The 13,229-nt window shown below is 57.1% G+C and overlaps 1 protein-coding gene across 1 annotated transcript in view; it reads right to left on the bottom strand.

Annotated features, from left to right (window-relative positions):
* Positions 1-12,851, bottom strand: part of LOC140471400 (von Willebrand factor A domain-containing protein 7-like) — a 31,725-nt gene extending 18,874 nt beyond the window's left edge. The window contains exons 1-6 of the mRNA XM_072567420.1: positions 12,688-12,851; positions 5,959-6,071; positions 5,126-5,242; positions 4,478-4,678; positions 3,370-3,505; positions 3,134-3,286 (exon numbers count right to left, since the gene is read on the bottom strand). Coding sequence (XP_072423521.1) covers positions 3,134-3,286; positions 3,370-3,505; positions 4,478-4,678; positions 5,126-5,242; positions 5,959-6,071; positions 12,688-12,799 — 832 coding nt within the window. The 5' untranslated portion in view covers positions 12,800-12,851. The remainder of the gene's footprint in view (positions 1-3,133; positions 3,287-3,369; positions 3,506-4,477; positions 4,679-5,125; positions 5,243-5,958; positions 6,072-12,687) is intronic.
* Between the last annotated feature and the right edge of the window lie 378 nt (positions 12,852-13,229).

The following is a 13,229-nucleotide window of genomic DNA, read 5'->3' as shown; positions in this document are numbered from 1 at the left end:
GTTACAGTGCTCTGTGATGGGGAGGGTGTTACAGTGCTCTGTGATGGGGGGGTGTTACAGTGCTCTGCGATGGGGCGGGTGTTACAGTGCTCTGCGATGGGGAGGGTGTTACAGTGCTCTGTGATGGGGAGGGTGTTACAGTGCTCTGTGATGGGGTGGGTGTCACAGTGCTCTGTGATGGGGTGGGTGTTACAGTGCTCTGTGATGGGGAGGGTGTTACAGTGCTCTGCGATGGGGAGGGTGTTACAGTGCTCTGTGATGGGGAGGGTGTTACAGTGCTCTGTGATGGGGCGGGTGTTACCGTGCTCTGCGATGGGGAGGGTGTTACAGTGTTCTGTGATGGGGAGGGTGTTACAGTGCTCTGTGATGGGGCGGGTGTTACAGTGCTCTGTGATGGGGCGGGTGTCACCGTGCTCTGTGATTGGGAGGGTGTTACAGTGCTCTGTGATGGGGCGGGTGTCACAGTGCTCTGTGATGGGGAGGGTGTTACAGTGCTCTGTGATGGGGGCAGTGTTACAGTGCTCTGCGATGGGGTGGGTGTTACAGCGCTCTGTGATGGGGCAGGTGTTACAGTGCTCTGTGATGGGGCGGGTGTTACAGTGCTCTGTGATGGGGAGGGTGTTACAGTGCTCTGTGATGGGGCGTGTGTTACAGTGCTCTGTGATGGGGCGGGTGTTACAGTGCTCTGTGATGGCGGGGTGTTACAGTGCTCTGTGATGGTGCGGGTGTTACAGTGCTCTGTGATGGGGGGGTGTTACAGTGCTCTGTGATGGTGCGGGTGTTACAGTGCTCTGTGATGGGGCGGGTGTTACAGTGCTCTGTGATGGGGCGGGTGTTACAGTGCTCTGCGATGGGGAGGGTGTTACAGTGCTCTGCGATGGGGGGGGGGTGTTACAGTGCTCTGTGATGGGGAGGGTGTTACAGTGCTCTGTGATGGGGAGGGTGTTACAGTGCTCTGCGATGGGGGGGGTGTTACAGTGCTCTGTGATGGGGAGGGTGTTACAGTGCACTGCGATGGGGGGGGGTGTTACAGTGCTCTGCGATGGGGTGGGTGCTACAGTGCTCTGTGATGGGGCGGGTGTTACAGTGCTCTGTGATGGGGGGGTGTTACAGTGCTCTGTGATGGGGCGGGTGTTACAGTGCTCTGCGATGGGGCGGGTGTTACAGTGCTCTGCGATGGGGCGGGTGTTACAGTGCTCTGTGATGGGGAGGGTGTCACAGTGCTCTGTGATGGGGCGTGTGTTACAGTGCTCTGTGATGGGGAGGGTGTTACAGTGCTCTGTGATGGGGAGGGTGTTACAGTGCTCTGCGATGGGGCGGGTGTTACAGTGCTCTGTGATGGGGCGGGGGTTACAGTGCTCTGCGATGGGGCGGGTGTTACAGTGCTCTGTGATGGGGAGGGTGTTACAGTGCTCTGTGATGGGGAGGGTGTTACAGTGCTCTGTGATGGGGCGGGTGTCACAGTGCTCTGTGATGGGGAGGGTGTTACAGTGCTCTGTGATGGGGCGGGTGTCACAGTGCTCTGTGATGGGGAGGGTGTTACAGTGCTCTGTGATGAGGGCAGTGTTACAGTGCTCTGCGATGGGGGGGTGTTACAGTGCTCTGCGATGGGGTGGGTGTTACAGTGCTCTGTGATGGTGCGGGTGTTACAGTGCTCTGTGATGGGGCGGGTGTTACAGTGCTCTGCGATGGGGCGGGTTTTACAGTGCTCTGTGATGGGGCGGGTGTTACAGTGCTCTGTGATGGGGAGGGTGTTACAGTGCTCTGTGATGGGGAGGGTGTTACAGTGCTCTGCGATGGGGCGGGTGTTACAGTGCTCTGTGATGGGGCGGGGGTTACAGTGCTCTGCGATGGGGCGGGTGTTACAGTGCTCTATGATGGGGAGGGTGTTACAGTGCTCTGTGATGGGGTGGGTGTCACAGTGCTCTGTGGTGGGGCGGGTGTTACAGTGCTCTGTGATGGGGCGGGTGTTACAGTGCTCTGTGATGGGGTGGGTGTTACAGTGCTCTGTGATGGGGAGGGTGTTACAGTGCTCTGTGATGGGGTGGGTGTTACAGTGCTCTGTGATGGGGTGGGTGTCACAGTGCTCTGTGATGGGGTGGGTGTCACAGTGCTCTGTGGTGGGGCGGGTGTTACAGTGCTCTGTGATGGGGCGGGTGTTACAGTGCTCTGTGATGGGGAGGGTGTTACAGTGCTCTGCGATGGGGCGGGTGTTACAGTGCTCTGTGATGGGGAGGGTGTTACAGTGCTCTGCGATGGGGGGCGTGTCACAGTGCTCTGTGATGGGGCGGGTGTTACAGTGCTCTGTGATGGGGCGGGTGTTACAGTGCTCTGTGATGGGGGGGTGTTACAGTGCTCTGTGATGAGGCGGGGGTTACAGTGCTCTGCGATGGGGCGGGTGTTACAGTGCTCTGTGATGGGGGGGTGTTACAGTGCTCTGTGATGGGGCGGGTGTTACAGTGCTCTGTGATGGGGAGGGTGTTACAGTGCTCTGTGATGGTGCGGGTGTTACAGTGCTCTGTGATGGAGCGGGTGTTACAGTGCTCTGTGATGGGGCGGGGGTTACAGTGCTCTGCGATGGGGCGGGTGTTACAGTGCTCTGTGATGGGGGGGGTGTTACAGTGCTCTGCGATGGGGCGGGTGTTACAGTGCTCTGTGATGGTGCGGGTGTTACAGTGCTCTGTGATGGGGCGGGTGTTACAGTGCTCTGTGATGGGGCAGGGGTTACAGTGCTCTGTGATGGGGCAGGGGTTACAGTGCTCTGCGATGGGGCGGGTGTTACAGTGCTCTGTGATGGGGCGGGTGTTACAGTGCTCTGTGATGGGGCGGGTGTTACAGTGCTCTGCGATGGGGCGGGTGTTACAGTGCTCTGTGATGGGGCAGGGGTTACAGTGCTCTGCGATGGGGCGGGTGTTACAGTGCTCTGTGATGGGGCAGGGGTTACAGTGCTCTGCGATGGGGCGGGTGTTACAGTGCTCTGCGATGGGGCGGGTGTTACAGTGCTCTGCGATGGGGCGGGTGTTACAGTGCTCTGTGATGGGGCAGGGGTTACAGTGCTCTGCGATGGGGCGGGTGTTACAGTGCTCTGTGATGGGGCGTCTGAGCATCGAGTCTGTCGTTTTGACGAACTCACCGATAATTCGGAGGCTTCGCTTCCCTTTTGTTCGGAACCCAATTTCCCACACTCCTGCCTGGATCGGAGAGCGGAGGTGCACCATTCGCAGGTTGCCACAGGATTTCACCCAGGCCAGGACTCCGGAACGTTCGGAGAGGAGCTGGTGTTGACCTGGGAAGGATGGACATCGGGTGTTATTGGGATCTGACGAATTCCTGGATCTGTGAATCTTGTACAGGATCGAGAGATCTTACCGATGGGATTGGACAGGGTGATCCCGTGAGTGTAACCGAAAGTGTAGATGGAGACGTTCCGGAGAGTTCCATCCAGGTAAAACATGATGGGATTGGCCACTTGGGAGGAAGGGCCGGAGATCTGCAGGATAGTGACCTATCGGAGAGAGCAATGTCTTACTCAGCAATTACCCCCCTTCGATTCAGCTCTGTACCACACTGGGCACAGACTCACACTCACACTCACACACGCACACTCACAAACACTCACACACACACACACACACTCACACACTCACAGTCACACACACACTCACACACACTCACACACTCACAGTCACACACACACACACACTCACACACTCACTCACACACTCACTCACACACTCTCACACACACTCACTCACACACTCACACACTCACAGACACACTCACAAACGCACACTCACAAACACTCACACACACTCTCACACACACTCACACTCACACACGCACACTCACAAACACTCACACACACACACTCACTCACACACACTCACACTCTCACACTCACACACACACTCACACAGACACTCACACACACACTCACTCACTCGCACATGCACAGACACACACACACACACACACGCGCACGCACACACACACACACATACACTCACACACACACTCACAGACACACTCACACACACACACTCACAGACACACACTCACACACACACTCACTCACTCGCACATGCACAGACACACACACACACACACACGCGCGCACGCACACACACACACACAAACTCTAACACACACTCACAGACACACTCACACACACACACTCACAGACACACACTCACACACACACTCACTCACTCGCACATGCACAGACACACACACACACACACACACACGCGCACACACACACACACAAACTCTAACACACACTCACAGACACACTCACACACACACACTCACACACACACACTCACACACACACACGTGCACACACACAGACACGCACACACACACTCACACACTCACAGACACACACGTACTCACACACTGACTCTGACTGGGGGGTGTTGGTGGGGTGAGGGGTGTAGGGACACCCTGTTGCCGTGGTGATGAGTGAGCCCCCTACCTTGTCTCCTCCTGTGAGTTCCTCCTCGATGATGGAGGTCAGCTCCGGGAGAGCCCGCCTGGTGACGGTGAGAGATTCACCGCCCGACGCCGTGGACAGTTTCTGGTAAAACTGGAGCCCGGGCTGAGCCGCGTTCCGGAACTTTCCGAAGAAACCCCTCTTTTTCCGCCTGACCAGGGAGCCGTTCATCAGGAAGAAAAGCTGGGAAAATCCGACAGAGCGGGGAACGTTTAATCTTCCTCATCCACATGCCGCCCCACTCCCTGGGATAACCAATCAGAACCTTGTCACCGGGCGGATTGTCCAGACCACTCAGTAACCTGTAGCCCCCTCCCCATTCGCCTTCTCTCCGCCCCCTCGCCCGCACGAGTGTCGGGACGTCAATAAATGGATCCACACGAGCCCACACCCCCATGGCTACAGCAGAACAACAGTGTAAACATCGCCCACAATGAGGCTCCCTTTCAAACTACTGCGATTCTTTCCCTCCTTTACCCAGCTCCCCCCTTTCCCAGGAGAAATCCCGGAGTATTCCACGCTGCGGTGTTTCCCATCGGGTTGAGCTGGGGTCCCGTATGCCGAGCTGGGCTCTGGATGGCGACCTTACCAATGCCCCTCCCTCTGGTGACTCTCTGTCCGGAGGTTTACCTGAGACTGTGTCTCCTCAATAAGAGCCCGGACTGTATTCTCCAACTCCATGTCCTTCACTGGAGCATCCGTGAAAACGTAGATTTGGGAATTGGGTGCGGAGTTTGTCAGAGCGAGCTGTGAGGCACACGGTCAGTTAGATATCGCCCCAGCAATGTTACCATGTGGGGCACATTACACTGAGAGGGGGGGGGAGGTAGACCACCCCAGAGACAGGAGTGTGTGTGTGTGTGTGTGTGTGTGAGTGAGAGGGAGAGGGTTAGAGAGACCTCCCCAGATACAGGAGTGTGTGTGTGTCTGTGTGTGTGTCTGTGTGTGTCTGTGTCTGTGTCTGTGTGAGAGAGAGAGAGGGTTAGAGAGACCTCCCCAGATACAGGAGTGTGTGTGTGTGTGTGAGGGAGAGGGTTAGAGAGACCTCCCCAGAGACAGAAGTGTGTGTGTGAGTGTGTGTGTGAGTGTGTGTGTGTGTGTGAGTGTGAGTGAGTGTGTGTGTGAGTGTGTGAGTGTGAGTGTGTGAGTGTGTGTGTCTGTGTGTCTGTGGGTGTGTGTCTGTGTCTGTGTGTCTGTGGGTGTGTGTCTGTGTCTGTGTGTGTGTGTGAGTGTGTGTGTCTGTGTCTGTGTGTGTGTGTGAGTGTGTGTGTGTCTGTGTGTGTGTGTGAGTGTGTGTGTGTGAGTGTGTGTGTGTCTGTGTGTCTGTGTGAGTGTGTGAGTGTGTGTGTCTGTGTCTGTGTGTGTGTGTGAGTGTGTGTGTCTGTGTCTGTGTGTGCGTGAGTGTGTGAGGGAGAGGGTTAGAGAGAGCTCCCCAGAGACCGAGGTTCTGTGTCCAGACTGACCTGTAATGCAGTCAGACTCATTGCTGGGAATCTGTCAGTTTGTGTTGCTGTCAGAGCGTTGATGTGTTGTTTGAAAGCCTCTTGGTCTGTGGTTTTAAACACAGGGGAGACACCTGGAACCATATCAGAGAAAGCACAATCTTTGGTCACATTAATTTCTCCTGTAAGACGTGCTGCATAGACAGTGGGATTACTGAATCTGCCCATCTCGTCCTCTCTCGATCGTCTATCCCTCTCTCTCTCTGTCTCTCCGTCTCTTTCTCACTCTGTGTGTCTGTCTCTCTCTCCCCCACTTACTCTCTCTCTGTCTCTCATGTTCTCTGTCACTTTCACTCTCTCTATCTCTGTCGGTCTCTCACACTCACACACTAACTTGTTTGCTGTCCATGTCTGTCTCTCGCAACATACCTATTAAACCTTTCCCCTCTCACCCTAAACCTATCCCAGGGAAAAGACCTTGTCTATTTACCCTCTCCATGTCCCTCATGATTTTATAAACCTCTATAAGGTCACCCCTCAGCCTCCGACGCTCCAGGGAAAACAACCCCAGCCTGTTCAGCCTCTCCCTGTAGCTCAGACCCTCCAACCCTGGCAACATCCTTGTAAATCTTTTCTGAACCCTTTCAAGTTTCACAACATCTTTCCGATAGGAAGGAGACCAGAATTGCACACAATATTCCAACAGTGGCCTAACCAATGTCCTGTACAGCCGCAACATGACCTCCCAACTCCTGTACTCTATACTCTGACCAATAAAGGAAAGCACACAGTGTTACAGTGTGTCCCGGGGAGTTACAGTGTGTCCCAGGGAGTTACAGAGTGTCCCGGGGAGTTACAGTGTGTCCCGGGGAGTTACAGTGTGTCCTGGGGAGTTACAGAGTGTCCCGGGGAGTTACAGTGTGTCCCAGGGAGTTACAGAGTGTCCCGGGGAGTCACAGCGTGTCCTGGGGAGTTACAGTGTGTCCCGGGGAGTTACAGTGTGTCCCGGGGAGTTACAGAGTGTCCCGGGGAGTTACAGTGTGTCCCGAGGAGTTACAGTGTGTCCTGGGGAGTTACAGTGTGGCCCGGGGAGTTACAGAGTGTCCCGGGGAGTTACAGTGTGTCCTGAGGAGTTACAGTGTGTCCTGGGGAGTTACAGTGTGTCCCGGGGAGTTACAGTGTGTCATGGGGAGTTACAGAGTGTCCCGGGGAGTTACAGTGTGTCCCGGGGAGTTACAGTGTGTCCCAGGGAGTTACAGAGTGTCCCGGGGAGTTACAGTGTGTCCCGGGGAGTTACAGTGTGTCCTGGGGAGTTACAGAGTGTCCCGGGGAGTTACAGTGTGTCCCAGGGAGTTACAGAGTGTCCCGGGGAGTCACAGCGTGTCCTGGGGAGTTACAGTGTGTCCCGGGGAGTTACAGTGTGTCCCGGGGAGTTACAGAGTGTCCCGGGGAGTTACAGTGTGTCCCGAGGAGTTACAGTGTGTCCTGGGGAGTTACAGTGTGGCCCGGGGAGTTACAGAGTGTCCCGGGGAGTTACAGTGTGTCCTGGGGAGTTACAGTGTGTCCCGGGGAGTTACAGTGTGTCCCAGGGAGTTACAGAGTGTCCCGGGGAGTTACAGTGTGTCCCGGGGAGTTACAGTGTGTCCTGGGGAGTTACAGAGTGTCCCGGGGAGTTACAGTGTGTCCCAGGGAGTTACAGAGTGTCCCGGGGAGTCACAGTGTGTCCTGGGGAGTTACAGTGTGTCCCGGGGAGTTACAGAGTGTCCTGGGGAGTTACAGTGTGGCCCGGGGAGTTACAGTGTGTCCCGGGGAGTTACAGTGTGTCCTGGGGAGTTACAGTGTGTCCCGGGGAGTTACAGAGTGTCCCGGGGAGTTACAGTGTGTCCTGGGGAGTTACAGTGTGTCCCGGGGAGTTACAGTGTGTCCCGGGGAGTTACAGAGTGTCCCGGGGAGTTACAGTGTGTCCCGAGGAGTTACAGTGTGTCCTGGGGAGTTACAGTGTGGCCCGGGGAGTTACAGAGTGTCCCGGGGAGTTACAGTGTGTCCTGGGGAGTTACAGTGTGTCCCGGGGAGTTACAGTGTGTCCTGGGGAGTTACAGTGTGGCCCGGGGAGTTACAGAGTGTCCCGGGGAGTTACAGTGTGTCCTGGGGAGTTACAGTGTGTCCCGGGGAGTTACAGTGTGTCCCAGGGAGTTACAGAGTGTCCCGGGGAGTCACAGTGTGTCCTGGGGAGTTACAGTGTGTCCCGGGGAGTTACAGTGTGTCCCGGGGAGTTACAGAGTGTCCCGGGGAGTTACAGTGTGTCCCGGGGAGTTACAGTGTGTCCCGGGGAGTTACAGAGTGTCCCGGGGAGTTACAGTGTTTCCCGGGGAGTTACAGAGTGTCCCGGGGAGTTACAGTGTGTCCCGGGGAGTTACAGTGTGTCCCGGGGAGTTACAGTGTTTCCCGGGGAGTTACAGTGTGTCCCGGGGAGTTACAGAGTGTCCTGGGGAGTTACAGTGTTTCCCGGGGAGTTACAGTGTGTCCCGGGGAGTTACAGTGTTTCCCGGGGAGTTACAGTGTGTCCCGGGGAGTTACAGTGTTTCCCGGGGAGTTACAGCGTGTCCTGGGGAGTTACCGGGTGTCCCGGGGAGTTACAGTATGTCCCGGGGAGTTACAGTGTGTCCCGGGGAGTTACAGAGTTTCCCGGGGAGTTACAGTGTGTCCCGGGGAGTTACAGTGTTTCCCGGGGAGTTACAGCGTGTCCCGGGGAGTTACAGTGTGTCCCGGGGAGTTACAGAGTGTCCCGAGGAGTTACAGTGTGTCCCGGGGAGTTACAGTGTGTCCTGAGGAGTTACAGTGTGTCCCGGGGAGTTACAGTGTGTCCCGGGGAGTTACAGTGTGTCCTGAGGAGTTACAGTGTGTCCCGGGGAGTTACAGTGTGTCCCGGAGAGTTACAGAGTGTCCCGGGGAGTTACAGTGTGTCCCGGGGAGTTACAGTGTGTCCCGGGGAGTTACAGAGTGTCCCGGGGAGTTACAGTGTGTCCCAGGGAGTTACAGTGTGTCCTGGGGAGTTACCGGGTGTCCCGAGGAGTTACAGTGTGTCCCGGGGAGTTACAGAGTGTCCCGGGGAGTTACAGTGTGTCCCAGGGAGTTTCAGAGTGTCCCGGGGAGTTACAGTGTGTCCCGGGGAGTTACAGTGTGTCCCGGGGAGTTACAGTGTGTCATGGGGAGTTACAGAGTGTCCCGGGGAGTTACAGTGTGTCCCGAGGAGTTACAGTGTGTCCCGGGGAGTTACAGAGTGTCCCGGGGAGTTACAGTGGGTCCCGGGGAGTTACGGGGTGATCCGGGGAGTTACCGCGTGTCCTGGGGAGGTATGGGGTGTCCCGGGGAGTTACGGGGTGATCCGGGGAGTTACGGGGTGTCCTGGGGAGTTACAGAGTGTCCCGGGGAGTTACAGTGTGTCCCGGGGAGTTACAGTGTGTCCCGGGGAGTTACAGAGTGTCCTGGGGAGTTACAGTGTGTCCTGGGGAGTTACAGTGTGTCCCGGGGAGTTACAGAGTGTCCTGAGGAGTTACAGTGTGTCCCGGGGAGTTACAGTGTGTCCCGGGGAGTTACAGTGTGTCCCGGGGAGTTACAGCGTGTCCTGGGGAGTTACAGAGTGTCCTGAGGAGTTACAGTGTGTTCCGGGGAGTTACAGTGTGTCCCGGGGAGTCACAGTGTGTCCCGGGGAGTTACAGAGTGTCCCGGGGAGTTACAGAGTGTCCCGGGGAGTTACAGTGCGTCCCGGGGAGTTACAGTGTTTCCCGGGGAGTTACAGCGTGTCCTGGGGAGTTACTGGGTGTCCCGGGGAGTTACAGTGTGTCCCAGGGAGTTACAGAGTGTCCCGGGGAGTTACAGTGTGTCCCAGGGAGTTACAGAGTGTCCCGGGGAGTCACAGTGTGTCCTGGGGAGTTACAGTGTGTCCCGGGGAGTTACAGTGTGTCATGGGGAGTTACAGAGTGTCCCGGGGAGTTACAGTGTGTCCCGAGGAGTTACACTGTGTCCCGGGGAGTTACAGTGTGTCCCGGGGAGTTACAGAGTGTCACGGGGAGTTACAGTGTTTCCCGGGGAGTTACAGCGTGTCCCGGGGAGTTACAGAGTGCCCCGGGGAGTTACAGTGTGTCCCGGGGAGTTACAGAGTGTCCCGGGGAGTTACAGTGTGTCCCGGGGAGTTACAGTGTGTCCCGGGGAGTTACAGTGTGTCCCGGGGAGTTACAGTGTTTCCCGGGGAGTTACAGCGTGTCCCGGGGAGTTACAGTGTTTCCCGGGGAGTTACAGTGTGTCCCGGGGAGTTACAGAGTGTCCTGGGGAGTTACAGTGCTTCCCGGGGAGTTACAGTGTGTCCCGGGGAGTTACAGTGTTTCCCGGGGAGTTACAGTGTGTCCCGGGGAGTTACAGTGTTTCCCGGGGAGTTACAGCGTGTCCCGGGGAGTTACCGGGTGTCCCGAGGAGTTACAGAGTGTCCCGGGGAGTTACAGTGTGTCCCGGGGAGTTACAGAGTTTCCCGGGGAGTTACAGAGTGTCCCGGGGAGTTACAGTGTGTCCCGAGGAGTTACAGTGTGTCCCGGGGAGTTACAGTGTGTCCCGGGGAGTTACAGAGTGTCCCGGGGAGTTACAGTGTGTCCCGGGGAGTTACAGAGTGTCCCGGGGAGTTACAGTGTGTCCCAGGGAGTTACAGTGTGTCCTGGGGAGTTACCGGGTGTCCCGAGGAGTTACAGTGTGTCCCGGGGAGTTACAGAGTGTCCCGGGGCGTTACAGTGTGTCCCAGGGAGTTTCAGAGTGTCCCGGGGAGTTACAGTGTGTCCCGGGAGTTACAGTGTGTCCCGGGGAGTTACAGTGTGTCATGGGGAGTTACAGAGTGTCCCGGGGAGTTACAGTGTGTCCCGAGGAGTTACAGTGTGTCCCGGGGAGTTACAGAGTGTCCCGGGGAGTTACAGTGGGTCCCGGGGAGTTACGGGGTGATCCGAGGAGTTACCGGGTGTCCTGGGGAGGTATGGGGTCTCCCGGGGAGTTACGGGGTGATCCGGGGAGTTACGGGGTGTCCCGGGGAGTTACAGAGTGTCCCGGGGAGTTACAGTGTGTCCCGGGGAGTTACAGTGTGTCCCGGGGAGTTACAGCGTGTCCTGGGGAGTTACAGCGTGTCCTGAGGAGTTACAGAGTGCCCCGGGGAGTTACAGTGTGTCCCGGGGAGTTACAGCGTGTCCTGGGGAGTTACAGAGTGTCCTGAGGAGTTACAGTGTGTCCCGGGGAGTTACAGTGTGTCCCGGGGAGTTACAGTGTTTCCCGGGGAGTTACAGCGTGTCCTGGGGAGTTACCGGGTGTCCCGGGGAGTTACAGTGTGTCCCGGGAAGTTACAGAGTGTCCCGGGGAGTCACAGTGTGTCCCGGGGAGTTACAGTGTTTCCCGGGGAGTTACAGCGTGTCCTGGGGAGTTACCGGGGTGTCCCGGGGAGTTACAGTGTGTCCCAGGGAGTTACAGTGTGTCCCGGGGAGTTACAGAGTGTCCCGGGGAGTTACAGTGTGTCATGGGGAGTTACAGTGTGTCCCGGGGAGTTACAGAGTGTCCTGAGGAGTTACAGTGTGTCCCGGGGAGTTACAGTGTGTCCCGGGGAGTTACAGTGTGTCTCGGGGAGTTACAGTGTGTCCCGGGGAGTTACAGAGTGTCCCGGGGAGTTACAGTGTGTCCCGGGGAGTTACAGAGTGTCCCGGGGAGTTACAGAGTGTCCCGGGGAGTTACCGGGTGTCCCGGGGAGTTACAGTGTGTCTCGGGGAGTTACAGTGTGTCCTGGGGAGTTACAGTGTGTCCTGGGGAGTTACAGAGTGTCCCCGGGGAGTTACAGTGTGTCCCGAGGAGTTACAGTGTGTCCCGGGGAGTTCCAGAGTGTCCCGGGGAGTTACAGTGTGTCCCGGGGAGTTACAGCGTGTCCCGGGGGAGTTACAGTGTGTCCCAGGGAGTTACAGAGTGTCCCGGGGAGTTACAGTGTGTCCCGGGGAGTTACAGAGTGTCCCGGGGAGTTACAGTGTGTCCCGGGGAGTTACAGCGTGTCCCGGGGAGTTACAGTGTGTCCCGGGGAGTTACAGAGTGTCCCGGGGAGTTACAGTGTGTCATGGGGAGTTACAGAGTGTCCCGGGGGAGTTACAGTGTGTCCCGAGGAGTTACAGTGTGTCCCGGGGAGTTACAGAGTGTCCCGGGGAGTTACAGTGGGTCCCGGGGAGTTACGGGGTGATCCGGGGGAGTTACCGGGTGTCCTGGGGAGTTATGGGGTGTCCCGGGGAGTTACGGGGTGATACGGGGAGTTACGGGGTGTCCCGGGGAGTTACAGAGTGTCCCGGGGAGTTACAGTGTGTCCCGGGGAGTTACAGTGTGGGGAGTTATGGGGTGTCCCGGGGAGTTACGGGGTGTCCCAGGGAGTTACGGGGTGTCCCGGGGAGTTACAGTGTGGGGAGTTACGGGGTGTCCCGGGGAGTTACGGGGTGTCCCGGGGAGTTACAGTGTGGGGAGTTATGGGGTGTCCCGGGGAGTTACGGGGTGTCCCGGGGAGTTACGGGTTGTCCCGGGGAGTTACAGTGTGTCCCGAGGAGTTACAGTGTGGGGAGTTACGGGGTGTCCCGGGGAGTTACGGGGTGTCCCGGGGAGTTACAGTGTGGGGAGTTATGGGGTGTCCCGGTGTTTTTTGGGTGTACCCCGAGCTTCCCCCTGGATCCCTGTGTGTTACCCCTTCTTACTAACTTGATTCATTGAAGGTGACAGCGATGTAGACCGATGGGACTGGGGACATCGTCACGATGCTGTCGATGATGGAAACGATTCTCTCCTGAATATCCTGGAGAAACTCCGACATTTCCCAACTGGTGTCAATCACAAATCCCAGCCACAACGGAGAGTCAATGTTCAAAAACCTGTGAGAGAGATAACCCAGCATTAGATACACAAGAAAGCTCCCTCTACACTGACCCCCCATCAAACACTCCCAGGGACAGGGACAGGGGACAGCACGGGGTTAGATACAGAGTAAAGCTCCCTCTACACTGTCCCCCCATCAAAACACTCCCAGGGACAGGGACAGGGACAGCACGGGGTTAGATACAGAGTAAAGCTCCCTCTACACTGTCCCCCCATCAAACACTCCCAGGGACAGGGACAGCACAGGGTTAGATACAGAGTAAAGCTCTCTCTACACTGTCCCCCCCCATCAAACACTCCCAGGGACAGGGACAGGGACAGCACGGGGTTAGATACAGAGTAAAGCTCCCTCTACACTGTCCCCCCAT

The sequence above is a fragment of the Chiloscyllium punctatum genome, unplaced genomic scaffold (genome assembly GCF_047496795.1).
Source record: "Chiloscyllium punctatum isolate Juve2018m unplaced genomic scaffold, sChiPun1.3 scaffold_72, whole genome shotgun sequence".
NCBI lineage: Eukaryota > Metazoa > Chordata > Chondrichthyes > Orectolobiformes > Hemiscylliidae > Chiloscyllium > Chiloscyllium punctatum.
This window is presented reverse-complemented; position numbering and strand designations above follow the sequence as displayed.